Raw genomic sequence first — 26492 nt, 5'->3', positions numbered from 1 at the left:
TCGCCTCAACCGGTCTCACAGAACTGACTGAGGGAATTGCACGACTGCGTGACACGACGCGGGAAAATTGTGTAAAATCGACGCGCCAATTTACAAATTCCTACTCACCGCCAGCAGCGACCTCTGCAGCAAGCGGTGGAAAGCCTGTTCTGTCACTTCAATCGCACGTGGATTTCTGAGTTTATGTTCTTGGTTTATTTTGCGGTGTGATTTTTTCCTGCTTTACGGCGTTTCACGATGAAAAGGAAGAATTTCGTGAGTTTGAAGGTAATATAGGAACACCGATTATGAATTCCTTCATGAAATTCCCTTTGGTTCTCTTCTACTTCCTGCAGGAAGTCACAGTTTCTGAGTCTGACTCAGATTCCGGGAATGACTTGGAGATGCTTGAGAACAGCGACAGTGATGGAGATCTTGATCCTGAGCTCTCCCGACCCACTGCCAAAGGATCCTCCAGGCCGAAGTATGCAAAATTGGAGCATAAAACATTTTCTGTGGCTGAAATCAATGAACTCAAGGAAGTTGGCAATCTCTACCACTCAAATCTCTTCAAGATGCAAACTGAGGAGATGCTGAAGGAGGTGAAGATACTACAGAACAAGCACAAGTCCTATATTGAGGATTGGGTGTTGAAATTCAATGCATTGCTTAAGAAATTGCCATCCGGAAAGGAAAAACATAGCTTGAGTGATGCTTCTTGGCGGGGAAATATTAAACTCTCACTGGACACATCATTTCTGGAAGAAACAAAGGGCGCCTTCCAGTTTGTGGCACCCAAAAAGCCAGCACAGATTGTAGGATCTCAAAGTCTGGGGACAATCTTGGGCAATCACTTTAATGTGGATGTTTGTATTGAAGTTCCAAAAGAGTTTTACAAGGCTGATGATAATCTCAACATGATTTATCATCGAAAGAGAGGTCTCTACTTATGCTACATCCTTAAGCATCTCCAGGATGAATGTCCAGAATTGGCAACAGTGCGAGAATTTATGTATTCTCGAGGAGATCCTCTGAAACCAATACTTTTGCTGTCAAATCCTGGCAAGAACAAACACGTTACTTTTGCCATTCGCCTGAGCTGCGAAGTGAACACGTACAAACTGACGAGATTCATTCCGCAGAGGAACAATGTGAGACCAAATATAATCAAAGGAATGCCAGAAAACGTCCAGACCGATCAATGTCCAACTCCTCACTACAATTCGTCGATTTTGGAGGATTTTCTGCTGCTCAGGAATGAAAAGTACATCGCATCGGCTCTCGGAGACAGGCAAAATATTCGCGATGGTGTGATTTTGCTGAAAATTTGGCTGAAGCAGCGGCAATTAGATAGAGGATATTGTGGTTTTTCGGGATATCTCGCCACAATCCTTGTCGCATATCTGATCCAGTCGCGAAAGATGACCCAAAATGTGAGTAGTTATCAATTAGTGCGAATCGTGTGGACATTTCTGGCCAACAGTGAGTGGAATGAGCTGGGAAAGGGACTTTGCTTGCTGGTGAAGGAAGATGAGGGACAAAATCAGCCGAAAATGGATGAATTTCACAAATTCTTCGACGTTGTGATGACAGATTCAAGTGGATTTCTCAATTTGTGCTACAACATGTCACAGGATGTGTACAAGAGGGTGAAATTGGAGGCAAAAATTGCACTGAATATCCTGGATAATTCATCAGTGAATAGATTTCAGTGTCTCTTCATGTCGACAATTCCATCATTCCTTCAGTATGATCAAATCCTGAACATTACAGTTGACGAGGCTGTGAAAGAGGCTTTGCAGAGGAGCTCCTCACATGCGGATATTCTGGATTATTGCACATTTTGGTATCCTAGACTTCTCAAAATGATATTAGAGATCGTCAGGAAGGGACTCTCGAACAGAGTCATATCCCTGTGTCCTCTTGCGTTGAAGGAAGCCAAATGGAGTGCCAATGAAGATCCTCAGCCGGTGAATAACTCTGCAACGCTCTCGATTGGATTGATTGTGAATCCCAAGGAAGCGCTGGACGTGGTGGTGAAAGGACCTCAAGCCAATGAACCTGAGGCACTGGAGTTCCGCAGTTTTTGGGGCGAAAAGTCTCAACTTCGACGATTCAAGGATGGCTCAATAACTGAAGCCTGCGTCTGGGCACCGTCATCGAGCAGTCTCACGCGCAAGAGAATGATTTGCCGAGACATTGTGAGGCATTTGCTGTCTCACCATTTGGAAGTGAGTGAAGAGAGTGTCGGAAAATTCTGCACTTATGTGGGAAATCAACTGAATTGCGAGATTCCGGCAAGTGAATCGTCCAAAGGTGGCAAATATCGTGATGGATATGACACAGAAATGATGTCTCTGCATGTTATTCAGGAGTTTGATGCGTTGGGCAAAATTCTGCGAAGTCTCGAGGATCTTCCGTTGGAAATTACAGGTGTTCAGGGAACATCTGCTGTCTTCCGGTATTGTGATCCCATTGAGAACTTCCCAAATGGCTACTGTGTCAGTCATGAGGGGTGGAAAATCTTCTACGGCAAGCAAATTTACGACGGTGTCCTTCAGCTGAGCGTGAGTGGAAAGTGGCCAGACGATGTCGATGCGATTGGGAAACTGAAGCAAGCCTTTTACCTGGAATTGGCTAAGAAGTTGACAAAGAGTGGTGTGAAATTCAGCAGAGTGTCTGGAAATGCTATAGAAATTCTCAAAGAAGGCTTCATCTTCCGCTTCAAGTTGGCGCACACAAAGGAGCTCATGTTGCGAAAGCAAGTGCTGATCAATGGAATCAGTAAGCAGAGAGATTCACCGGAAAGTGTTCAGTTCGAGAAGGAGCTCTTCATCTTGCCACGCCTCTCAAGTGCTCTCAATGGGTAAGTGAAGTTGTTTAGAGAGATGAAATGATATGCATATTGATTGATTGTTCTTACAGAATCCATCAACAATTCAATTCCTTCGGACCGACTGTTTGCCTGGCAAAGAGGTGGCTCTATTGGCAACTCTTTGATCAACACCTCTGGCCAGATGAGTGCACAGAACTCCTTGTGGCGTCGCTGTTCACTAAAGGTGGCGCCTTTTTGCCTGCATTTCAGCCACAAGTGGGATTCCTGCGATTTCTACACTTGATTGCCTACACAAATTGGCAGAGTGAGATGATAATTGTCAATTTCAATGAATCTCTGAGTCAGGAAGAGATCTCCAAAATGGAAGGCAACTTCCTGTCGTCCCGAGACAATTTTCCACCACTGACAATTGTGACTTCCTTCGACAGCAGCAAACACAGCATTTGGAGCAAATCCGCCCCAATTCTGCAGGTTCTCGTGAGAGTTTCATTGCTGGCGAAGCAAATGCTGGACAGTGTGGAAAATGATCTCGTTTCGGGTGTGTTGGAAGTTGAAAAGGTCTGCTGAAGAGAAACTTGTAATAAATAGCATGCATAAACACTAACATTGATCTATTTGCAGCTCTTCCGGCAGCATCAATTTGACTCCTTCGATGTCGTGATCAAAATTGACGCTGGAAATGTGAATTTTGAGGCACAAAATGCAACAAAAGAGATGCAGAAGAAGAGACTTCCTGTGGAATTCAGTCCTGCGAAGCGGTTCTTGGAGGATTTGCGCTCTGCATTTGGTTCAGTGGCGCTATTCTTTGCCAATCCCTTGAAGGAAGACGTGATTGGAGTGTTTTGGAAGCCCAACATTGGAGACAGAACGGATTTTCGAATATCAACTCTGAATGGACACACAACAAAGTCAGATGGACAAATTCAATTGCATACGGAAAAGATTGTGAGGGATTTCGAAATTATGGGGGAAGGATTGGAGTTGGAAATAATAAGGAAGCGGTAAATAATCAAATGAACTTGAAACTTGAATCCTTTGAATTTTTCTTGAATATAAAGATTTTATCATACAGATGATTTGATACAGAATTTTAGAAAATATTGACTTCATTAAGAAATTTGAACAGTCATTTCATTTTCGTCGTCTCACGGATGGGTTAAAGGTCTTATGTTGATCACACTACGAGTAAAACTGCCCGTCGAGGCCACGAGTTGCATGTGGATTACTGGGAATTGGTAGGATTAGCTCTTGCCGGCGGGGCGGACACGATTCTCAATGAAGAAGCGCACCAAGATGTGCAGCTGGATAACAGGCACATCATGATTCGCAGCGAGAACACATCGAAGATCCTGATCCAGGCTTTCCGCAGTCACTATGCTGATCGTGGATAAACGGAAGTGAATCCTCCAATGATCGTGCAAACACAAGCTGGAGACTTCTTCGGTGAGCAGGCTTATTCTCAGCTGAACTTAGAGACGTGCATGCCCTCGCTCGGGGACGTGTACTGCATCGCGGAGAGCTTCCGGGCGGAGCAGAACAGGACGCGCCGCCACTTGGCTGAGTACAGTCACATTGAGGGCGAGTGTCCCTTCATCACGTCCGACGATCTGTTGGATAGACTGGAGGATCTCGTCTGTGATGTGGTGGAGCGCGTGCTGAAGGTCGCGTACGGACATCTTGTGGAGAAGCTCAATCCGGGCTTCCTACCGCCTAAGAGACCCTTTCGCAGGATGAACTACAGCGATGCCTTCAAGTGGCTGCGCAAGAACAATGTGACTAAGGACGACGGGACGTTCTTTGAACACGGTGAGAACATCCCAGAAGCGCTTGAGCGCAAGATTACCGACGCCATCAACGAGCCCATCATGCTGTGTTGCTTCCCACCTCAGATCAAGCCATTCTACATGTCTCGCTGCCCGGAAGACGCCTCGCTGACTGAGAACGTGGGCGTTCTGCTGTCGAAGTGGGAGAAATTGTCGGCGAATTCATGAGGATTTCCAACTACGACGAACTTCTCGAGGGTTAGAGATTCCTGAGAACTTTTGAGACTTAGCACTTTGTGTTCGCTGGATTATCACGTCTTTTCACTTCTCAACCGCCAAATTGAAGAAAAACCACTTAGAGAAAATGTAATTTTCAAATCATTATCATTCAAAATTATTCTGTCTACATAAATTACCACAAAAATAACTTTTACACAATTTCCTTAGTTGTAATTAAAATGGAATTAATATAGAATATTGTTATTTCATTTGCCAACGCATGTAAAGGGAAACTTAATAAGAATTCTGCCTAAAAGTCCCTCTGATACTGAATTGCTATAATATATTTTATATAATCGGTGGCTATGAAGTCTCCTTTTGTCTGTGCAAACAAAAAATAATAATAATATGATGAAATAATAAGAAAATAATACAGATTTTTCCTTCTCACAAGAGAGATTTGTGTGCGGATAAGTTTGAAAAAGAAATACTTCAAAAATTCTACACATTAAAATTCTCTTTCTCTTCTTTTTCTCTTTTAAAAATTTTTCATTTTATACAAATATACTCTCTTCTTTGCTATATTTTTTTTCTTTGCTAAAATTCTATAAGTGTAGAAATAGATTGATCTAATTTATTCACACACTTTCTTTCCTCTTAAGTATCAATGATCCTGAATCGGTTGTCTTCATCCTCGATTGCTCTTCATGCCAGGAGGCTCTTCTCCGTCTCAGCTCCTCCCGCCGCGGCCGCCTTGCGCTCGGCTCTGGCCTTGTTGCGCCTGATCATGGGCATGAAGCCCCAGAGAGCGGCTCCGCCGAGCAGAATGAAGCCGAGCGTGGTGAAGAGGGACTCGTACGACGTCACCTGCTCAATCCACAGCCCACAAATCGGCGGTCCCACGAGCTGCAGGATGCCGTTGACGAACAGACTGATGCCGTAGGTGGACGTGAGACGCTCCTGGCCCAGCATGTCCGCCATAATCACCGCCGTGATGCCCACGTAGACGCCCGAGGCGAGGCCGAAGCACGCGCAGCAGATGCTGATGAAGGGATACGTGGTGGCGAGCGGCAGCAGCGACAGAGACACGCCCGAGATGGCGAGTCCGCCGATGAAGTACCACGTCTTCGGTATGAGTTCCGTGTCTGACAGGGCGGAGCCCCCAATGCGCCCCACCAAGTCCAGCAGCGAGACAATCGACAGCAAGTACGCCGCCAGACTCTTGTCGAAGCCCATCGAGATCGCGTACGCCGGCAGGAGGATGATGAAGTTCGTGTAGCCGATGGCGTTGGTGGAGTTTGAGATGAGAATCACGAGATATGTTGGATCGCTGAGGAGACTCAAGTCGAAGAACTTCTTCTTCTCCTTCTTCTTTCTCTCCTCCTCCTCCTCATCGTCGTCGTTCCTCTCCTTGCCCTCCTTCTTGATCCGCGAGCACGACGACACGGGATTGAGGGAATTCGTGATGGACTTGATGGAGAGATGCGATGCAAATTCCGCAGGATGAATGGACAGCGTGCTGCCGTGATATGGCGTGCTGACGTACTGAAAGGAACTCGTGGATGGCGATCTCTTGGCCAGTCGACCACTCGAAGTCACTCTGTGATTCATAAATCGCTGACTCAGCCTCGCGCCGGACATTCGGGACTCCGGCATGGCGGCCAGCGATGGAGTTGAGCTCAGATCCGTGAGATTGTTGGCGTATGTTTGATTGCGAAAGGCATCCTTAACAGGAACGCTCACCTTGCGACTCCTGTCGGCCTGCAAAACACCAAAAAATTCAATTACATCTTAGAAAATATGCCCCAAATTACTGAGGTGAGAATTCTGTGCAGGATTTAGAGAAAAAGAGTGGAAAATGGAGGAGGAAAATATATTTTAGGTGTTAAATTATCTTTTCGGGACAAATATTACGTCTGAAGATAGATTTTAAAACGTTAAAAGAACTATTTAAACCAGTTTGGAGATCATAAGAATTTTATACCTTAGAAAGAGGAATTTGAAGTTCAGTTTACGAAGAATTTTAAACGATTAAAGGACATTTTACGGAACCTTCGACTATAGATTTTCTTCAGTATTATTAAAAATTCTCTTTTGTACAAAAATTAGGAGGTTTTCGCTCAATCTCCCACGGATTTTCCCCAAATCAGGCTCAAATGATAGATATTGAAATTATCTACAACATTGTTAGACATAATTGGAATTTCAGATCACTTCTCTCACCATTCCATCAATTCCGCTGCCCCTTGAGAAGTTCCTCACGACAACAGCGCTGGCGCTCCGGACAAATCCATTCTCGTGCGTGGGCGTCGGCGTTTGGCTCTCCGGAGATTTCGTCCCTGAATCCTCGATGGCGAACTTGGCACGTCCATCAGTGGCATCGGGAGATGTGTTGGCCGTGAGATCCAGCACGATTCCCATATCTTCATCCGCGTTTTGCGGCTCCTCAACCGGCGGCAGAGCTTTCGGCACGCGCTTCATGTGCTGCTCGACGGGCTGATAAAAGATCGCCGCCACCCAGACGTTTAGCGTGACGCCACCCATGATGAGACAGGCTCCTCTGCAACAGGACAAGATGCACATTAGGGCGACAAGACAGGATCAACACAGCGCAGTGCAAAGAGTGCAGAGATGATTTGCAAGTGGCGAAATCATCAATGCCGGCATGTTTAATGAAAACCTGTATCCAAAGGTCTCCAGCAAGTATCTCAACACCGGCGGCAGGATGATGGATCCCAGGGCACTGCCGGAGATGCACAGTCCATTGGCGAGTCCTCGCAGGCGCACAAAGTACGATGTGACAATGTAGACGGTCGGTGGAAAGGCCAATCCGGCGCCCGTGCCCACCAAAATCCCATAACTATAATTGAAAATGATTCATTTTTGACTAAAATCTCTTGCCTGACTGCTGGCGTACCTAATGTATAAATATGTGACAGATGAGGCCCAGAATGTGAGAATCATTCCTACAACAAATTGAACCATTTTATCGTCACATTTCTCTCCACACTCCACAGCACACGTGGTGGCATTTTTACATAGACATTGAGATCTCATTTGTGGGTCGCACTCTGTTCGCGTGCACGCTCGAGAGAGTATTCTATGTCTTATTTTGGCTCTTTACCTACGGCTGCAAATGTTCCACCAATCAGCGTCACAGTTCGGTATGAATATTTCACGGATAAAATGCTTGAAACGGGTCCTGAAAGAAGGAAAGAAAATACAGACATTTCAGCCAATCTCACATTTGTTCCTCTCCGCTAAAAAACCACCAAATTGAGTGACTGATAATCTCATCCATAGCAGATAATGGAAGCTTATCGAAGTGGTAATTAATAGGAAAAACAGAACTGGATCACGTTCTTTTACTTGACAAGTCAATCAAGCTCTCAACCTTGGGGATTTTTTCTTTCTCTCTTGCCCACGAAAATACATTTTCATTTCCCAATACGATTCTTTGTCAAGGTGTGAGATAAATTTATATCGGGAAAACCCAAAGACGATCACTGAAAGATCCCTTGTAGATCTTTCAAGCAGTAGTTTTTCTTAATTCCCTAAAGGAACAAAGGGGGAGATAATACAACTAGAAGTGGTGTACAACTCAACAGAAGTTTTAATGAAGTGGAAGTGTTCAAAAACTCGCAATATTCCTCTCCAAAGTGCTTCTTTTACGGGCAAATTATCCCACTTCAGTAGAAGTAGAGTAGAAACAGCCTTAATATTCTTTTTCTACTGAATCATTACTGAATTACTGAATCATTTTTTTAATAATATACTCAAATTTTGATTATTTCATACAAAATTCTAATTATTTGTGATTTAAATTTTAATTATTTCATACAAAATTCTGATTATTTTCAGAATATTTTATTAAAAAATGGATTATTTCATACAAATTCGGATTATTTTTTGATTTTTTTGCAATTTTACTTGGAAAAATAATCATTTTTTTATTGTTATATTCAGGATTTGATTATTTTTTGATTTTTTTTGCAATTTTACTTGGAAAAATATTCATTTTTTGGTTTTTTCTTATTCAGAATTTGAATTTTTTTTATTATTTTATAATTTCCCTTGAGAAAATAATCTTTTTTTTTATTACTTTACTCAAATAATTGATTATTTGATTAGAGAACATTAAGTTTCCTCAAAAATCGCCTTGTGATTTGCCCCTTGGAAAAACGCAAGAAAATCATAATAAATTGAGAATTAGTGCGCAAACAGCCTGAGAATTTCAAGTTTGTGTACAGATTTAAGGCATATTATCTCCCCCTTGAGAGGATCCTTTGCTCCTCACCTAGTGAACTGTAGAGGAAGTAGCACAGCGCGGGAATCCAAGCGGCTGTCGCGGGAGAGGCGTTGAATGTCTCGAGGAATTCCACAAAGAGAACTCCAAAGCTCTTAATTGTGCCGGGAATGAGAATGTTCACGAGCATAGATCCGGCCAGAACCAGCCATCCCCAGCCGCCGTCCGGCGGCACCAATTCGTACTCGGCATTTTCCATTGCAGCTTGGGTCATTTTCTCCCTCTCATGCTTCTCTTCGTCCTCCTCTGGCAAAATTGTAACTGCGAAGAAATTCAAATATATTTAGAGATCACTTTTTAGTCTCGGAACTTTTTACCACTGATGATCATGAAAACGTTCAACAAACTCTTGGACAAAAATAGTATAATTTTCTTTCTCTAGAGTCTTCCATTGATTGTCTTCTTATGATTTCTAGTTACTTCAGCAGCGATTTCAGCTGAAAAATATTGATCGACTTTTGTCATTTTGTACACACAAACGAGAGAAGTGAGTTCACTCAGCTAATCGGACTCATTTATTTGCTCAATATAAGTTATGTGTGTGTGAGTTCTTCTGGCCAAACGTCTTTCCACCCAAAAATTCACACGAGTTTCCTCTTCATCACCCACACGACATGCAAAACCATAATTCCGATGGAAACATGCGCGTTGCTCTTGGCAATCGCAATGATAAAAGGCTAAACATGCATTTTGTGACTCTTTTTGAAAGCATCATCTGACTGCCTCGGTGAGTTTTCTCATCTCTCAGAATAGACACGTGGAAAAACTTGTGACGGTGGAAATTAATCTCAAAATTATCTTTGCGTAATACAATTGATTTATAGACGATTAATCTGTGATATTCTTGACAATTTTACACTCGAAGGAAGCGCAGAATGATAAAATGAAGCTTCAGGTGTGATAACAATTGAGCTTTTTCCCTGTTGACCCAGAAAATCTTTTTCAATTACAAAATACGCAAAAAATTAATCTATTTCGCATTTCTAAAAATCACTAGACAGAAAAATAATTCAATCACATTTTAATGATACGCAATGTAATTGAAAATCATGGTTAAATAACGTAGAGAATATTAAAGCTTAGTAGGTCACATTCACCTTTTATCTGTGACGTCATAACAAATAACGCCATATTGTTTGAATTTTAAACGCCTGTATCTCGGCAACTAGAAGGTGAATTTTAATAGGATTTTAGTATGTTATAGTCCAGATCAAGACGTCTCTAAAGATTGCTTATAACTTTTTGTAGCTGCAATAGAACCGGAGTTATAATGATTTAAAGTTTTGATTTTAAATAGCTATAACTTTGATTCTATTAATCCGATCTTAATCATTTTGGGCTCGTTGGAAAGGTCTTGCAAAACTCTACAACTAATTAAAACGACAGAAGTTCATCCGACCATCGCTAGAAGCGCTGTTGTCAATAATAATATTGATAACAAATAATTTTTGAATCATTAGTTATGTTCTAATGTCATTCTATTTAAAAAGTCATTTTTAGGCACTTTAATAGTTCAGATCGACACGTTTCTAAATTGTGGTTACACTTTTTTCTCACTGCAATTGAATCTGAGTTATAAAAGTTTAAAATTTCACTCAGCTGTCCTATAAGCTAGCTTTGGCGTTCACTTATCACGTCCTTTTCATTGCGTTGTTGGTGAATTTGGACAAAAATTGGCATTCAAAATCATCGAGAAGAGTCACTGAAAGTGCGCAAGATTTATGGTTGGCCAAGTTTGTGAGAGAAACAAGAGGGATTAATCATCTGGTGAGCAAGATTGAAGTGTGATTTGCACAAAGTAAAAACTGAAGCGCTTTTGTCTATAACAGAGAATCAACCTTTTTAGCTTGAGACTTTCCCGGAAACACTGTAGAAAAATCTTCACTTCACTCTTGTGGTGTCTTAAGCTCGCGATCAAGTGTGTTAAGATGCGCACAGCAAACTGACGAGTGGCGTTTTTCGCCTCTCTTCAAAATATATTGATTACTTAACAAATTGAGACTTGCGCGAGTCACCCGCAAAAGTGCGTCAGTCACTCTCATTTCTCTCGCGCCTCGACTTCATGGTGGCTTTTATTGCAACTATTGCGGCTCATGGAAAATGATGAAAATGTGTATCTCAAAACATTCCCATATTTTTTTTTCATCAGCCACTTGACGGTCAATTGAAAGGCGCGACAAACACACGCGCGAGGCGAGATTTTAGTGACTCTCTCTCGGCTCAGGCGTTGTTGGAAATTGGTTTGTTCTTGACTCTATTGTATTGTGGATGTTATCTTGGATATTTAACGCCTAATTGGCATAAATTCGTATGCACATGGAAGATTACTCACCAATTTTTGGCATCTTTTTCTTAAGGCCACTAGAAGTGTTTCTTTGGATTACAGGTTTGCTCACTTCGTCGTCTTCCGGTGCCACAGTTTCATCTGCAGAGAAGCAAAATATGGCAAAATATCAATCTACACACAGCAAAACACACATTCTCTTGCAGAATTTCACACACAAAATGTACAAAGACAGAAAGATTGTGAAGGATACAAAACAGAAAACCGAAGATTTCTGATATTCTTCTAATTGGCGTAAAGTAAACACTAAACTGTGCGAGACATTTAATTCCACACAAGTGTGGCGGAGATAAAAGAGAAGTTTGTGATAAGAAAACTTCCGTATTCGATCCAATGTATGAGCAAATTAAAGTGTGCAATTTCCTCATATTGCTCATTTCCATCGAATGAGTGCAATTAATGAACAACATCAAAATTAACTTCAATTCAAGCCTTCAATTTATGTTCGGTTTGATGAATATTGGAAAAACTTTTGCGTTCATCTCTCGTGACCAGAGCCAAGGGGGAGATAATATGATCAGAAGTGGTGTACATGATCAGAAGAAGTTTTAGGAAGTGAAAGTGTTTCAATTCTTTTCAGTATTTGAGCTTTGATTTTCTGTTGATTTATTTTACTCCCAGAAATTATTATTAATTTTTGTCCAAGTCCTAATTTTGATATATTTTTCTAGGTTAGTCGATTTCAGTTAGTTTTCTGTTGATTTTCATGGTAATAAAAGTAAAAAATCAAGTAAAGCTTCACTGATTTTGGCCTCATTTATCGTTTTATTCCAATCTTTTCACAGAATTCTGAGAAATCAATGATTTTTCATACAAATTCTTCATATTGACACATATTTTCTAGGTTATGTAACTTATTAGACACGAAAAGAGTTGAAAATAGCAATTATTGAACTTTAAACTACAATATTTTAATTTATTAGTGTGAATTTGTGTATTTTCACTCAATACAAATCATGATTTTGAAAGCGAAGAGAGTTAAAATCAAACATAACCTCAAATTTTCACTTAACAATGCCTAATTTTAAGCTATCCAAATTCTGATTGAGAATTTCCTATCGAATTGTCTTAAAGACAATCCAAGAAGTCTGAAGAGACAGGAAAATGTGTACAGATTTTAACCAGCCAGCCATATTATCTCCCCCTTGATGAGAATTGTAGAAAATGTGACAAACATGAGTGTTTTTCAAATATAACTGGAATGGTTTGGTTTTGGGTGTTTTCCACGAATTGAATGGGTGAAAATATAAATATTTTTGCGCTACAATTTTGCTTGCACAACAAATTATCCCGTGACAGATTCACACAGATAAGAAATTAGCGCAATTGTTACAGGAAAATTCACGGTTTTGCGGTCATCGCGACGCAACGCAAAAGTTCATTTCACGAGTGATTCATCGAGTCGTGCCTTCGCCGATATGCACGAGGTGGGAAATGAAGGTGGAAAGACGGTGGGAATTGTAGAGTGAATTTCATTGACCTCGTCGCAGGAAATCAGCTGATTTGAGACATTCTCGGAGTTTTTTCTTTCCCCTCCACATTAAGGCACAAAAATGCTCTTAATTGGCGGCAATTTAGTATTGATTTGCACACTGGGAAATATGTGGAAAATCACTGCAGTGTGGAAAGTATTTCAAGAGCAAGGAGAATCTCTTCACCTTGTCTTGGAATTCTTATCATTCACCGCGAAGTTCTTTGTCTCAATGAAAACGTGAGCTGTCTGGCTTTTGCCATCAATCTTTCTACACTGTTTTTTCTTGGTCGATAAGTGATCATGCAAATTCTGTGGCAAAAAGCCGGAATCAAAGTACAAGTCTTTGTCTATAAATGGGCGGTTTTACACCCAAGTTACTAGACCAGATTGTGCAAAATAGTGTCTGTCAGCCTTGCCTTGAACACTTTTAGCATTTATGAGGACAGAAATTTGAGTTTGTGGGTCAAGGTTCAGAAAAATGTACAGGGAAAATTTGGCTTGTCAAGATGTTTCGCCTCACGACTGTAATTTTCACTGGAAATGCTTCATTTTCCCGCATCAATTTCTTACCTTGTTCCAACTTCCTGTTCTCCATTGTTTTCTCTCTTTGATTCGTGCAATAATGTGTGGAAAATTGCTTATTTCGTCGCTTTTCTTCTTGATCACACTAAAATCATGTAAAATCTCTTGATGTTAATACTATCTTTCTGACATATCACTTAAGTGTTTGCGTCGAAGTGGGGAAAAGAAGTTACTCAAGAGAGACACCAATAATTAATTTAATATGTGAAAAAGCTGGAAAATTTGCAGGAAAAACTCACACAGAGTTTCTTTAACACACTTTTAACAGGACATATAAGAAACACGAGTTTTAGCAAATTCGGCACACACTTGGCCAAATAAGCACACCGTCTTGAGATTGTTGTTTACTTTTCACATCACAAAATACTCTGAAGCCAGGAAAATCCGACTGTCTCTCTTACGGAGTAAAAATTTGCACTCTCGCCATAGAAATGGAAACGTCAACTCTCGTGCAGAGCCATCTGGCGGCATTCATTCAGCGCGCGCAGAGAAACTTCTATGCAATCAAAGTATACATTGAAATTACGGAAATTACCTTCAAGGAGTTGCTAATGTGGGTTTTGAGTGCCACAGAATCTTGCATCTCGACTGCATTGCGATGCAATTTATTTGGGAATCTCCAGATTGATTCGATTCATCGTAAAAAAAATTCCTGATTCAATAAGGACGTAAATAAAAAGAAATAAATGAGAGATGAAAGGAGTACAGAAAAGGGCTTTTCTGCAGCCATTTTTGTTTTTAATAAACTGCCAAAAAATATTCTTTTCTCATCGCAATTTTCCACTAAACCTGTGCTGAAAATTTTATGTCCTTTAAAACGTTTCTTTATTTTCGTATTTGTGATCTAAAACCCGCGCTAAATAATTTTTTTTAGCCCTGAAATTTATCCATTTTACTATAGAATCTTTTCTAACATTCTCTAACGCTTTAATGTTCATCCTTGGCTTTTGAATCTTCTTCTAAGAACTCTAAGAACTTCTTTAAAAGCCCAAAACGTCAGTTTTCGCCTTGTTTTCCACAATATTCGCTTGGGAAGCTGTTAATATCGTATTTTCGCGTTCCTTTCCTTCTCTTCTTACACTCTTTAACTTCCTGGCATGATCCTGATCAGGAAAGAGAGGAATTTGAGCGTGAAAATAAACTATTTGCATTTAGAGAATATCATCAGAACTTCTAACAGCCTTTCTAACTAATCTAACTGACGATTTCTAAAACTGAATATCAAATTAAGAATAAAAGGAATATTAAAGTTCAAATCAAAGAACGGAATAGCCTGAAATATGTTGAATATTAACCCAGGAAAGGCTTTTTAAATGAAAATTCAACATTATAACTCTCATTTCTCACAGGAAAAACATTCTAAGCTCATTATAATCACTAATTTGGGATAAATATTGATGAATTGACTCTTAATTAAACGCTTTTCGGTTTCATTTCCTTGTCGGCATGAAATTTTGAAGCATTTTCACGGAATTCAAGTTCATTCTGGCTTCGTCTGTGTCTTAAAAAAAAGTCAAAATTCCAATTAAATCCGACCATTCGCGAATATCGACAAATTTTGTAAATATCCAATTTTTGTCTTAGCAATAATTCCACTTTATTCCAGGCAAAAGAGCGCGAATTACCATCTAATACTGCAAACTCCTTTTCGTGCCGATGTCATCGAGAATCTGTCGCAGTTCCTCATCTTCGAAGCGTCCCTCCAGCGACGGAATCAGCGCCTTGGCCTCCTCCGGCGCCTCCGGACAGAGATTCCCCAGAGCGGCCAGCTCGAACTTGTGCAGCTTCTTCTGCATCAGTAAACTGCGCACGGCCGCGATGGTCTCTTTGTTCTTGAACTTGCGAAAGATGTCAGTGTAGCTGTAGGTCTTGAGGAAGACTTCTGAGAACTCCTGCTCTTCGTCCGCCGACTCGTTGAGCTTCTTTCGATGGTCCAACAGCATGTGCACCTCGCTGATCAGCAGTGTTTCGGCATTCTCAAACTCTGCAAGGAGAAAACGGAGAAAAGAGAGTGTTAGAAGTAAATGTATTCCTGTTGATTCTCTCACATTTTTCTCTTTGATTATGTCTGTGGCTTCGCGATGAGACCCTTTGTCACGAGATAATCATAGAGTTTCCTCGTCTTATTCACGTCAATCTTGAGGAGTTTTCTCGCTTCGGACAGTGGCAAATATCCAAGCACAGCATTGGCGCTCACGAGAGTCTCTCTGTGTGTGAAAAAGACATCCGGCTGGAGTCTGAGATTGCTGCAAAACTCTCTCTCCTCCTCTGAGAGCTTCTCATAGCCAGACAGACCGATTATGTTCATTGGCATGGGATTGTACTTCCTGTCTCGCCCAGGGGCGAACATGAGCTTGTCCAGCGTCTCTTTGTGTGTCTTTTCGGACTTTCGCCGCTTTTCGCGCGCCGCCAGAAGTTTGTGGTAGAGTTTTCCACCGTGCAAAGAAGTAATGCCGAGATGACGCAACTCGTGCAGCCTATGGAGGTACATTTTGGTGTTTTGAGCGTGCTTCAAACCCGCCACGAGCAGATCAAATGACTCAGCCGACAGCAATTGCATAAAGACACCGAATCTGATTGAATTCGTCGCTTCTTCAATGGAAAACTTTCTGGCAAACAAGATTTCCTCAATGTCTCTGATCTGAGATGCCGAAGATTCAAAGTCCAGCAGTCCGTGATCCCTAATAATCCGATATCTTCGATGACGTTCCCTGAAAAGTCAGTGAATCCTTGAGAATTTGCACTCTTCACACAATTCCTGTTTTCCTACCTCAAGCGATTGTTGAATGCGCGAAAGACGCCGCAATTGAGCTCTTCGACAGACTTTGTGTCCTCGTCATTCGTCCACGGTTCTGTGTCCATCAGATTCAGGCTTCTTTCCGCCGTGTGATCATAGGGAACGGCGAATTCTCCTCGCGTCGCACAATAGCCGGCGAGGGTTTTTGTGTGCAACTCTTCTGGCAGGAATCTCACCAATTTTGCACTCTCCCTCCTGGCCCAATAGGGACAATGCCTTCTCTCATACGGATCCACGTCAATTCCACTCATTTTGCCCACAAATCCCTTGGCATAGAAGTTAAAATAGTGATTTCGACAATCAATGCTCGAGTATTTGTCCAGAAATTTGCTTGCATCACTCCAATTACCAAATCCACACTTCATTATTGTATCGAGGAGCAATTTTTCCTCTCTTCCCGTCCACGAGGACTCGCGGAAGATGGGAAAATCATCCCGCCGGAAAGTGTAGGAGTGAAAATTCCTGTGACATTGCGTCTCAACGCCGCTGGAGAAGCACGAGAGGCAAAACATCTCACGACAATCGACACACTCAATAAATGGCTCAGAGAGACTCACGCAGCAGTAATTGCACAGCGTCTGAACGGAGGAAGAAGTGGTCAAGGACAGGGATTCCGGGAAAACATTACCTGCAAACGCGGAAAACATAAACACAATCTTAACCTCCAAAACCTTTGCCACTTCCTACCTTTGGGAAATTGCAGATCCGCAGCGTCCTCTTCCACCAGATCGACCGAAGGATGGGCCATTGTGGGCTTTTCACTAGAAAAATGTACAAGAAAATTGTGGTATTTCACAGAAAAACGCACAAAAACACAGAGGAAGCGCTGCTCATGTTTTCCGGAGCGCAAACAGCGAAAACGTCACGAACTGCTAGAAAAGAGTTCAACGAATTGCATTTGAACTGTAACGAATTCCAGACTAAATCCAGTCCTAAAATCTATTTTATTAATTCATCAGTCAGGAAATGGTATCTTTTAAAAGACAGCCCAAGAGCCACGTACATTTTGTAATCACTAATTCGCATTTCTTCAATATATCTCACGAGGCGTTTGTTATTATTGTAATTGTATACGAAAAAGGCTGCAAAAGGATACAAAATATCTCTAAACATATTGATAAAGTTTGTCGGAAGAACTAGATTCTTCAGATACTCAATGAAGTGAGTCAGGAAATCTCTGAAGAACACTTTTCTCGATACTAAGAACCTCTGAACGACGGAATCTAGGATAAAGTTGAAGATTCTCTTGGATTTCTTCGAATAATCTGCCAATTCTTGATATTTCAGATCCAAATGTAGCGTCACGAAAGCATATTCATCGAATTCAAGACTGGCAATGAGATTATCGAGCATTTCCTCCACGGGATGAGAGTGAAAGAGCATGAGATCCTCGTACAGAGACGAAGAGAGCTTTCTCTCGAATGCAAACTTCCAGATTGTGCTGTAAAACTGCGGAATTTCCTTGTGTCGTTTTCTAAAAGGCGCCAGAAGATAAATGATCTTCCGGATGAGCTCAGTTTCCTTGTACTGTCGCGTGCACAGCAGGAAAAAGCCATAATTCAGTGCGCCGGAGATTTTGGGGTTGATGATTGTGCATTTTTCACAGCCGGAAATCTGCTCAGTGAGCTGATGATCCTTGAAAGCGTCTTTGAGAAAGGGATTCTCTATCCAATACGGCATTTCCTCAGCATCACTGGGAATTTCCATGGGGAGAGAAGAGATGAAATCCCCCGGAATAGTAGAAGTCATCGAACTGAGAAGAGCCTGAATTGTTGCCTGAATAAGAAAAGAATTAGCTCGGAATCTGGTTTGTTTTCTTCTGCACTACCAAAGATTCTTCAGCATTGTCATTTTCTCCGTTGATGATTGCCTCTAAGATTACTTCCAACTGATCCAACGTTTCTAATTGACACAGAGGATTCACAAAGAGATAATTATTCTCACAGCCACACTGATAATCCATAATTTACTGAAAAATACGCGAATCTCTGTGTGTTTTCATTGGTGTTTACGTAAATTTGTAGGTTATTTGGGCATTATTGCTGTTTCGGAGTGACTGAAATTCGAGCACCAGCAAACACATTGCAAATCAATATCACGTCGAGGCTTTGCATAGGAATAGGCGCAATTGGAAATATACTAAAATCAAGATGGGAATATTTTCCCGTATTTGCACAATCATCACACTCTTTCAATGAAGATAAAGACACAATTGTAGTTTACGAGAACTTCTTTGATGCTTAATTCACTCCCGTTCTGTTTCTCGGAAAATCCGTGATAATATTGTGACATGTTTGTGAAAGCACTTGGCATGGCGACTGTTCAGCCGGGCTTTGGTGTCATTATTGTCATTTTTTTTCTCTGAAAGTCAGAGCGTGGTGTGGAATTTTCCAGGCATTTTTCTTGCATTAAGAGGTGCTTTAGGTCCGCGATGGCAGCTGCAAAGGCCCAGAATCAGCGCCGTCGGCCGCCGCAGAAGCAGAGGAACAATGTGCAGAAGTTCAAGCAGGGCGTGCAGAAGCGCGTCATGCGACCCAACATGGGTGGCGTCGCCATGTTTAGCAACTACAATGCCAACCAAATGATGGACAATCCCGGATACATGGACTTCAACGAGCCCGCCATCCGGCCGCCGATGGGCGGCGGCGGCCAGCCGGGCGGCATGTCGAAGGTGCAGGGCAAGCTGGGCGGCGTCTCGGGCGGAATGATGCAGCGCAAGCAGAACCAGCGGCCGATGGGGCAGAATCAGCAGCCGCAGCGGCGGCGCCAGCAGATGCCGCTGCAGCGTCCGCAGGGCGGCGGCCAGATGGGCGGCGGGGGCGGCAGCATGGGCGGCGGAGGGGGCGGCGGCGGCTGGGGCAATCAGCAGCCGCGCATGCCGCCAGCGACGCCGCCCAGCATGAATCAGCGTCCCGGGCCGCCGGGCCCGCCCTTCCGCGGCGGCCCCATGCCGCCCCGCATGCACCCCCACCCCATGGGCCCCAACATGCCGCCCTTCCATCCGCCGCCCATGAACGGGCGCTTCATGGGCTTCGGCCCGCGGCCCGGACCGCCGATGCCGCCGCCAATGGGCCAGTGGCCGCCCATGCCAGGAATGCCTCGACCCATGCCCGGCGGCATGGGCCCGCCGCGCCCCCTGATGGGCGGCGGCGGCCGCCCCAACGCCGGCAACGTGGGCGGCAATCGCATGCGGCGGCAGCAGAATGCCAACCAGAAGACGCAGCGCAAGCCAACCAAAGCCAAGGGCAAGATGAAGCCCGGCATCACGAAAAAGCCCAACAACCAGCCACAGAATCAGTACCCGCTGGAGGAGCCGTGGGTGACGCAGGAGATCCGCGACCAGCACCAGAAGAAGCAGGATCTGCAGAATCAGCTGAAGGGGAATCGCAATGACGAGTTGTTCGCGTGTTTCAAGACTGAGCGCGACAAGTTCGTGGCGCTCTACGATGCCGCCAAGGCGGAGTACAGCAAGAACAAGAGCAGCCAGGTGAGTTCCACACAGTAATGCAGCCCACAAATCCCGGTCTCTGTGCTCTCTCTGGCCAGACGCACAGAGGCGCGCGCGCGCGCGCTTTCGCAGGATGCGTAAGTATGAGAAAAAGATCACAAAGGCGTTGTCAAGGCACACTTGACGCATTGTTTGAAAGGGTTTCTCGGCGGGTGAATGGAAAACGATGAAAAGTCCATTTATCGTAGTTTGCGTCTTGTGAATTTTTGAAAAGCTCTTTAGCTGTTCTTTATGTAGAGAAATTTTGAGATTTCCATCTTATGAGACAATAGAAAAAATCTTATTTATCTAAATAAGCACAAATGGAAAAAAAATCGTCATGTTTTGCGAATGAAAAGAAAAATGTCTCAAAAATTGCAATCAAATGCACAAAACGCCTTTAAGAAAATAATTATAGATGATCAGAATTATCCTAAAATGTTTTTTACACTTTGAATGAATATTTCTCATATTTTATTAAATTTTTTCACTTGAAAACATTAAGGAAAAGATCAATAATTGTAGGAAAAAGTTGATTTTTTTAGAATTCGTTTGGATAAAATCGACTTTGAAGAGTAATATTTTCAGATTTTCCATTAATTTTGCCATATTTTTTTTTAATTTCATTAAATATCAATAAAATCAACTAAAGTATTTACAAAATAAAAAATACAGAGCAATATTTGCACTTTAACGGACGATTTGAAGGCGTTTTGAGGTAAATTTGACAAATTTCGCAACAATATTGAAGCTAAATTTTATTTTTGCTCTACGGAAAAATTGCGATTTTGACTTTTGATAGTTTTCGACTCACTCGTCGTTCTTTTCTATGTGATAAATGAAAACAAATTGATAGAGAAAACTGAGAATCACCGTGACTGATAGATAAATTCTTTTTCACCCTCTCTCAAATTCACTAAAAATTCACTGCCCAAATTCACCACTATTTTGACCTGAGAAAATCCATGGGGAAGAGTTGTTGTTCAACGACGAATTTAAGTATATCCTTAAAATGCTCACAATGGAAATTCGCAATCCAAAGTGAAGGAAAATGTAGTTTATTTTCTTTCCTATTGCTGTTATTCTCTGTTATTTTGCCATTATAAGTCGAGAATATTTCTGTTTTACACTCTAAACTTTCCTCTATTTTGCCATTATCAAATAAAATAAAAACCACGCCCAGTGAATATGAATTGATTTTTCTCTCTCTCTAGAATTTGATAAATAATAATAAGAATAATAATAATTTTGATAGAGTTGGAATAGTTTTTTTTTCCACCAACAAATGAACAAATGTTTGTTGTTTTTGCAGGAGAAAATTGTTGAGAAAACATTGGTCGAGTCGGACAATGCCAATGGCACAGATGCTGAATCGAAGCCAAATGGCGAGTAGAGTCAGAGTGAAAAACTCAATAGTTTTTCCATGCATCTCTCTCTCTCTCTCTCTCTTGTGTGTGTGTGTTTTGCATAAAATCACACAGTTTGCAACAAAAAAAGAAAACAGCCAAGAATTAAGAACAGCCGAGAGAGCTTGAATGAGCTGTGGAAACATGAGAGAGACACACTGAGAACAGGATTTTTTCTCTCACTTTTTTAGTTCTCTTATCGGATCAACCCCCGAAAAAAGGAGGAACAAAAGACCGATAAATTTAACAATAATCCGCAATTATGTAAGACATTAATTTGCCTCTTTTTCTTATCTTTGTAATGTTAAATGAACGTAGTTTACAACATAAAAAAAATTCATGTCTTTCAACAAATTCATATGCTACAAATGTTTGCAAAATGGAGAGAAATCTCACAGAATATTTGTGGAAAAAATATTAAAACTTAAATAACTTGTGTGTAAATTCTTTCAAAATGACTTTCAATTTTTGAAACATGAAAATTATTACCAATTGTATTAAATAAATTGAGATTTTCTCATGAAAAAATCTTTTTTTTTGCTTTTGAAAAACCAAGTAAAAGTTTTTATACCTCAAGAAAAAGTTGATAAAAGATTAATTTGCCGAGGTTCATAAAAAAACACACACAATTTTTGTGTCGATCTTTTGAAAGTGAATAAAAGGAACTTTTACTGGATTTAAATAACATTAAAAGGAAGAAAAAATATATAATAACCCCTTAAGAGAATATTTAAAATATTATACATTAAGATTTATGTGAAATTTAATTAGTAAAAAAGAGAAAACAAGAGTAAAGAATTATGAAAAAGGAAAATAAATGAAAATTCCTGTCTGACTCGAAGATAGATTTGAATAGAATTCTTGTCTTTTGATTTTGATAATGATAAAGAGTAAAAAAAAATGAAAAGAAAATCTTTGCAAAAATATCTCTTAAAGTTTGAAAAAAAGAGAAGAAAAAAGATAGAAATGGAATAAGACATTTTTTTTTGTTTTTATTCCTCAAACTTAACGATATTGATAACTTTGTAGATTTTTTTTTTACTATTTGTGGATGTTCGGATTTTGAGTTTTAATGACTTTTAAAAACACTGTTCGAAATCCAATTAATAATTTTAGAAAGACAAAAAAAGCATGCATATAAATATGGATGAAAGAAACTACTTTCTTGTTCTTGTAAAACTTGAGTTCTTCAGAGTAAAGATTGACAAATATTTTAAGCATAACTTACTTAAAAAGAGAAAAAAAGAAAACAAATGAAACAACTATACAAAATATAAGAAATAATCAAACCAGAGGAATGATCGTTCGAAGAGTAAATTAATCTCAATTTATTGTCACTAATTTAGCCCATTTGAATATTAAGCAGATGCAACAGAAATAAGAAAGGAAGAGCGTCAAAGACATTTGGCGCTCTTCAATCAACAGAGATTGACAAATAAATTTAAATTTAAAGTCACTTTCTGGCTTTTCTTTTAATGAAACTTTTAAAAAATGCTTTGCGAGGCTCTTTTTACGCCACTTTGATTGTTCTCAATTCACAGATCTTCCCCACTTTTTTGTTGTTGTTTTGATTGATGCCATCGCGCTGAGCAGAGCAAAGTTCTCGCGCGCGCGTCGAAGGCATTATTTTTAAAAACTTTACAATTGGCAATTCTCACTGTCAGACTCTCTTTCTCTCTCTCTCCTGTCTCTCTCTCTCTCTGATCCGAAATGTTGTGTGGTTTGGTGAATAGAAACCATCTGAAGAAGAGTCAGTTCGTCACAACAGAATTTAGAGTGAATTTCTGTCTTTGAGATCTTCTACAGCATCTTTTCTTATTCCTTACTTGAATTCGTCGCAAAGATAACATCATTTTTTTTAAAGGATTTCCTTAAGCCGCGCCATCGAGGGTCATTGAAAAACTTTTGCTTCTTCTGCTCTCGAATGAAAAATACAAAAGCACTGAATGTTTTGCGTCGTCTTTTCGACAGCGGTTTTCGCATCTGATCACGATTGCTGAAAATCCAACGCAAAAGAAGTAATAATTAACTATAATTTATTGTTTATTGAAGTTGATTTCAATATGGTTGAATTGAAAACAATAAAATTTGTTGAGATTTGTGTTTAATGGAGCAATATTAAAAAATTCTTTCTATAAAAATAACTAAAATGGAAAATATTCTCATGTTTTGCTGAGTAAATTAATTATGAAAAGTCGACTATTTCTCGTATCTTTTTTTCTAAGAAAATTGTCTCAAACTCCAGTCAAATGCTGCATAAAATGCTTCTTTGATAAACATAATTAATTGTATATTTTCAAGATTTTCTTAAAATATTCTTTGGCAATTAAATAATATAATATTTTTCTTATTTTTAAAATTTTTCCACCTGTGGAACCTTTGAAAATTTGAAATGTACTCGAAGACTGTTAAAAATCAACTTTGGAAGTTAATATTTTCAATAATTCTAATAAATTTGCCATATTTTAGTCAAAAATTTCAATAAATATCGATGAAATCAACTGAACTGGGACGCCAAATATCGCATTTTTCATATAATATTCTCTCGTTTCTCACATATTTTCACACTTTATGACTTCCTGGCGTGATCCTGGCCAGGAGAGAAAAAAATTTGAACTCGAGAGTCAAGTTTTGCATCAGCTTTTTACGTTTAAAAGTCATAAAGTAGTTACGATTTTATTTCTCAAAGGCGAAATTGACCTTTGAGGAGTTCACTATTTATTGCCAAAGTTAGTAAGCCAATAATATTATCAAAATAAATAATATAAATCAATATTTTTAAAAATTTAAGAAATGACCGAATAATCACAAAGTTAATGATCTCAAATCGCGAGTGAAAAATATCTATTTTGACTTTTCATACTTTTCGATTCGCTTGTTGAAATGGGAAAAGTTACTTTTAATTCTTAGCAATGATACAAAAAAAAATTCTCCTTCCATAAACATTGAAAAGAAACATTTTTCAATTGAATAATATAGAAGTGAAAAAAAAATTGTATGGAAAAATGAAGAAATACTAAATAGTTCAAATCAAAATATTACTGTGTAAATCACATAATAATATACACACAATGTTTTTAATTGTTGCATAAGCGGTGCAATTAGGAAGAATGGGGAAATTCATAAGTAGGAAGAAATGGTTATCTTCGAAGCACTTGTTGATTGATAAAAAGAGTAAAAAGATGACGTTTCGTCATTGGAAACAACATGTGAAATTGAATGTTTTTCCTCACTTGAACATCAATTATTGCTTATTCACTGCAGCGAAATGGCATTAAATGTTCACGTCACGAATTCGCACAAGCAGCAACATATTTAGAGATCATTTTCTACACACACACAATTGAGTGGGTGGCGTTTTGGGGCTTTTTTGCGTATAGCCAAGAAGTAATTTTTCAATTGGTGAAAATATCTCATTCATCTCAATGAGAGGAGAACATATTACATAATTGATTGTTTGTACGTTCACCAAGTTGAGGCATTTTTCTTGCTCACTTGCATCACAAGTTAACAAATTTCTTCAGCACTATATTATGTGCTTTTGCTTGTTGTACTTTTGTGACCAGAGGAGAAATGGATATTATTTCAGGCACGAGCAATTTTCTATGAGGTTTTATTTGATTGAAATGTGCTTCAATTTTGACGAACCCAAATGGAAAGCGGAGATTGAAGTTGATAATAATTATTCAGTCATTTTCAGTAAAATATTACACACTTTTTCTATATTAATCTGCACAAAAAAGTTGGTTTTCGCTGTTTCATTATGATTTGCAGTAATGTGATAATGAAATCAGTAAATTTCTGTTGTGATAAGGAAACATTTTGAAAATCGATAAATAGGATGAATTTCAGCTTTTTTCCATCGCTGATAAATAAAAGTGCACTTCTGTTGTTACACGTTCGAAAAAGAATGTGTAATAATTTTACAAAAAGTCTTTTGAGCACATAAAGTGAACGTATGAAGAGATGAAAAATCATGAGTTTATCAGTCGACCCTTGAATTGATAACACAATTTAGGCAAGGTTACAGCAAGACTATTTTTTTGTTTGGGAGGGAACACAGCGCCAAAGGTAAGCTGATATTTGCAGGATCTTTTTCCACACAACTGAGGATCGTCGGCGAATCTGCACAGCAGCCAGAATGCAAAGCAAGTGATTTTTTTTTCTTGTAATAAAAAGTATTTTCTATATTCACTGATAACAAAAAGAATGGTCAAATAAAGTGAATTAACACGATTGAAAATAAAGTTTTCTTTTGCACTCAACACTTGATCTTCTTCCGGAGGGAGGAAAATCAGTGGTTTTCTTCCCATTGGATTAGTTGGTCGCTGAGAGAGGTAAGTCTGTTGATCTGGATGTTGATCCTTCATAGCTCATTGAATTCCTGTTACTGGCAACTCTGCTGTCCAGCAGATCCTGGAGTCGCTGCTATTTCCGGGCGTCGTTGATTGTGGCCGGAACTTGCACCTCGAGGCCATTCATGGCCTTGCTGAGGGTGATTTGGCAGCCTAGGCGCGACGTGTCCGTGAGATCGTAGGCCAGATCCAGCATGTCCAGCTCCTCGTCGCTGGGCTTCTCCGGCAGATCGTCAAAGTCGCTCTGCTTGAAGATCAGATGGCACGTGGAGCAAGTGAGCGTTCCCTCGCACGCCCCGAATCCCTCCAGGTCGATACTGTTGTTCACCACAGTGTCCAGGAGAGTGTCCCCCACTTTGGCCTTGGTCTTTATCCGCTCCCCATTCGCCTTCACGAATGTCACGTCAATTCTGCCCGGCGGATCCACGGAGGCGCCCAAAGACAGCAGCAGAAATTCAATCACGGAGAGTGAAAAAGTTGAGATTACGTAAACACAATTGTGTGAAGGAATTCCGAGCGCAGCGACACAAAATACTCACTCTTCCTTGTCCAACTTTGGCAGTCCTGTGGAGAGTCCCTTGACGCTGGTGTCCAAGGATCTCCGCGGGAACGTCGAGGATCTCACAGGCACCTTCCGGACGTACCTGGAGATGATTGACAGTGTTTGCGGCAGACGAAGACTCATCTTGACGGCCAGAAGACAACCAACAGCTAAGACACTTATCTGCAGAATGATGGGCAGACTGGAGACGTCTGCTGATCAGCACCTGATAAGATATACTAATTGCAATCGCAATTCCCTGGGAAATATCACGACGGGAGTTCTTCTGAAACTCTCTCTTTCGGGCGAAGTGACAGTGGAGTGACTGTGGCGCCAACTGCAGGCAATGAAGGGAGTCAAGGTGAGCCGCAACTGAGTAACATTTGCGCCGCGGGCCATTTTT

The 26492-nt window shown here is 40.5% G+C and overlaps 7 protein-coding genes across 10 annotated transcripts; 3 read left to right on the top strand and 4 right to left on the bottom strand.

Annotated features, from left to right (window-relative positions):
• Positions 1-145: 145 nt before the first annotated feature.
• LOC132257306 (nucleolar protein 6) lies at positions 146-3998 on the top strand. The gene is made up of 4 exons (XM_059754161.1): positions 146-267; positions 336-2845; positions 2905-3373; positions 3437-3998. The coding sequence occupies exons 1-4, from the start codon at positions 238-240 to the stop codon at positions 3818-3820; spliced, it is 3393 nt and encodes a 1130-aa protein (XP_059610144.1). The 5' UTR covers positions 146-237; the 3' UTR covers positions 3821-3998.
• LOC132258083 (asparagine--tRNA ligase, cytoplasmic-like) lies at positions 3982-4881 on the top strand (the record flags this gene model as incomplete). Its single annotated transcript, XM_059755187.1, is given in 2 exon segments — positions 3982-4771; positions 4774-4881. Coding segments are annotated over 2 exon segments (858 nt in total), but the record flags the coding sequence as incomplete, so codon positions are not given.
• Positions 4882-5502: 621 nt separating this feature from the next.
• Positions 5503-13964, bottom strand: LOC132257307 (monocarboxylate transporter 12). 3 transcript variants are annotated; one of them, XM_059754164.1, is made up of 9 exons: positions 13743-13964; positions 13492-13588; positions 11436-11528; positions 9095-9364; positions 7922-7999; positions 7715-7763; positions 7478-7657; positions 7021-7357; positions 5503-6558 (listed from the first exon to the last, which is right to left on the bottom strand). In XM_059754164.1, the coding sequence occupies exons 2-9, from the start codon at positions 13514-13516 to the stop codon at positions 5503-5505; spliced, it is 2088 nt and encodes a 695-aa protein (XP_059610147.1). In that variant the 5' UTR covers positions 13517-13588; positions 13743-13964. The 3 variants fall into 3 exon arrangements, with proteins under 3 accessions (XP_059610147.1, XP_059610145.1, XP_059610148.1); XM_059754162.1 differs by having other exon boundaries at positions 13492-13960; XM_059754165.1 differs by lacking the exons at positions 11436-11528; positions 13492-13588; positions 13743-13964 and adding an exon at positions 10942-11054.
• A 1073-nt stretch (positions 13965-15037) lies between these two features.
• On the bottom strand, positions 15038-17170 carry LOC132257440 (DNA-directed RNA polymerase II subunit Rpb4). 2 transcript variants are annotated; one of them, XM_059754330.1, is made up of 4 exons: positions 16988-17170; positions 16274-16928; positions 15552-16214; positions 15385-15487 (listed from the first exon to the last, which is right to left on the bottom strand). In XM_059754330.1, exons 1-3 carry the CDS (start codon positions 17046-17048, stop codon positions 15566-15568), a joined length of 1365 nt encoding a protein of 454 aa, XP_059610313.1. In that variant the 5' UTR covers positions 17049-17170; the 3' UTR covers positions 15385-15487; positions 15552-15565. The 2 variants fall into 2 exon arrangements, with proteins under 2 accessions (XP_059610314.1, XP_059610313.1); XM_059754331.1 differs by lacking the exons at positions 15552-16214; positions 16274-16928 and having other exon boundaries at positions 15038-15487.
• Positions 17171-17231: 61 nt separating this feature from the next.
• Positions 17232-18302, bottom strand: LOC132257895 (uncharacterized). Its single transcript, XM_059754949.1, has 2 exons — positions 18129-18302; positions 17232-18076 (listed from the first exon to the last, which is right to left on the bottom strand). The coding sequence occupies exons 1-2, from the start codon at positions 18261-18263 to the stop codon at positions 17240-17242; spliced, it is 972 nt and encodes a 323-aa protein (XP_059610932.1). The 5' UTR covers positions 18264-18302; the 3' UTR covers positions 17232-17239.
• A 329-nt stretch (positions 18303-18631) lies between these two features.
• Positions 18632-21887, top strand: LOC132258082 (DNA-binding protein K10-like). Its single transcript, XM_059755186.1, has 2 exons — positions 18632-19787; positions 21100-21887. The coding sequence occupies exons 1-2, from the start codon at positions 18732-18734 to the stop codon at positions 21178-21180; spliced, it is 1137 nt and encodes a 378-aa protein (XP_059611169.1). The 5' UTR covers positions 18632-18731; the 3' UTR covers positions 21181-21887.
• A 1834-nt stretch (positions 21888-23721) lies between these two features.
• On the bottom strand, positions 23722-26435 carry LOC132257492 (adrenodoxin-like protein 2, mitochondrial). The gene is made up of 2 exons (XM_059754425.1): positions 26088-26435; positions 23722-25958 (listed from the first exon to the last, which is right to left on the bottom strand). Exons 1-2 carry the CDS (start codon positions 26231-26233, stop codon positions 25622-25624), a joined length of 483 nt encoding a protein of 160 aa, XP_059610408.1. The 5' UTR covers positions 26234-26435; the 3' UTR covers positions 23722-25621.
• Positions 26436-26492: the final 57 nt, after the last annotated feature.

This window comes from Phlebotomus argentipes, unplaced genomic scaffold (assembly GCF_947086385.1).
Source record: "Phlebotomus argentipes unplaced genomic scaffold, Phlebotomus argentipes genome assembly scaffold_4, whole genome shotgun sequence".
NCBI lineage: Eukaryota > Metazoa > Arthropoda > Insecta > Diptera > Psychodidae > Phlebotomus > Phlebotomus argentipes.
Note: the sequence above shows the minus strand (reverse complement) of the source record. Positions and strands in the feature narration are given on the sequence as shown.

Coding starts and splice junctions, on each gene's coding strand:
- LOC132257440 (XM_059754330.1), bottom strand. CDS start 17,048: ATGGCCCATCCTTCGGTCGATCTGGTGGAAGAGGACGCTGCGGATCTG. Junction 16,929..16,987: donor GGATCTGCAATTTCCCAAAG/GTAGGAAGTGGC, acceptor CCGCGTTTGCAG/GTAATGTTTTCCCGGAATCC. Junction 16,215..16,273: donor GCATTCAACAATCGCTTGAG/GTAGGAAAACAG, acceptor CTGACTTTTCAG/GGAACGTCATCGAAGATATC.
- LOC132257306 (XM_059754161.1), top strand. CDS start 238: ATGAAAAGGAAGAATTTCGTGAGTTTGAAG. Junction 268..335: donor AGAATTTCGTGAGTTTGAAG/GTAATATAGGAA, acceptor TACTTCCTGCAG/GAAGTCACAGTTTCTGAGTC. Junction 2,846..2,904: donor CTCTCAAGTGCTCTCAATGG/GTAAGTGAAGTT, acceptor TTGTTCTTACAG/AATCCATCAACAATTCAATT.
- LOC132257307 (XM_059754164.1), bottom strand. CDS start 13,516: ATGGAGAACAGGAAGTTGGAACAAG. Junction 11,529..13,491: donor GAACAGGAAGTTGGAACAAG/GTAAGAAATTGA, acceptor GCTTCTCTGCAG/ATGAAACTGTGGCACCGGAA. Junction 8,000..9,094: donor CTTCCTCTACAGTTCACTAG/GTGAGGAGCAAA, acceptor TCCTTCTTTCAG/GACCCGTTTCAAGCATTTTA.
- LOC132257492 (XM_059754425.1), bottom strand. CDS start 26,233: ATGAGTCTTCGTCTGCCGCAAACACTGTCAATCATCTCCAGGTACGTC. Junction 25,959..26,087: donor CCAAAGTTGGACAAGGAAGA/GTGAGTATTTTG, acceptor TCCGCCGGGCAG/AATTGACGTGACATTCGTGA.
- LOC132258082 (XM_059755186.1), top strand. CDS start 18,732: ATGGCAGCTGCAAAGGCCCAGAATCAGCGCCGTCGGCCGCCGCAGAAG. Junction 19,788..21,099: donor GCAAGAACAAGAGCAGCCAG/GTGAGTTCCACA, acceptor TTGTTTTTGCAG/GAGAAAATTGTTGAGAAAAC.
- LOC132257895 (XM_059754949.1), bottom strand. CDS start 18,263: ATGGATTATCAGTGTGGCTGTGAGAATAATTATCTCTTTGTGAATCCT. Junction 18,077..18,128: donor ACAATGCTGAAGAATCTTTG/GTAGTGCAGAAG, acceptor TTTCTTATTCAG/GCAACAATTCAGGCTCTTCT.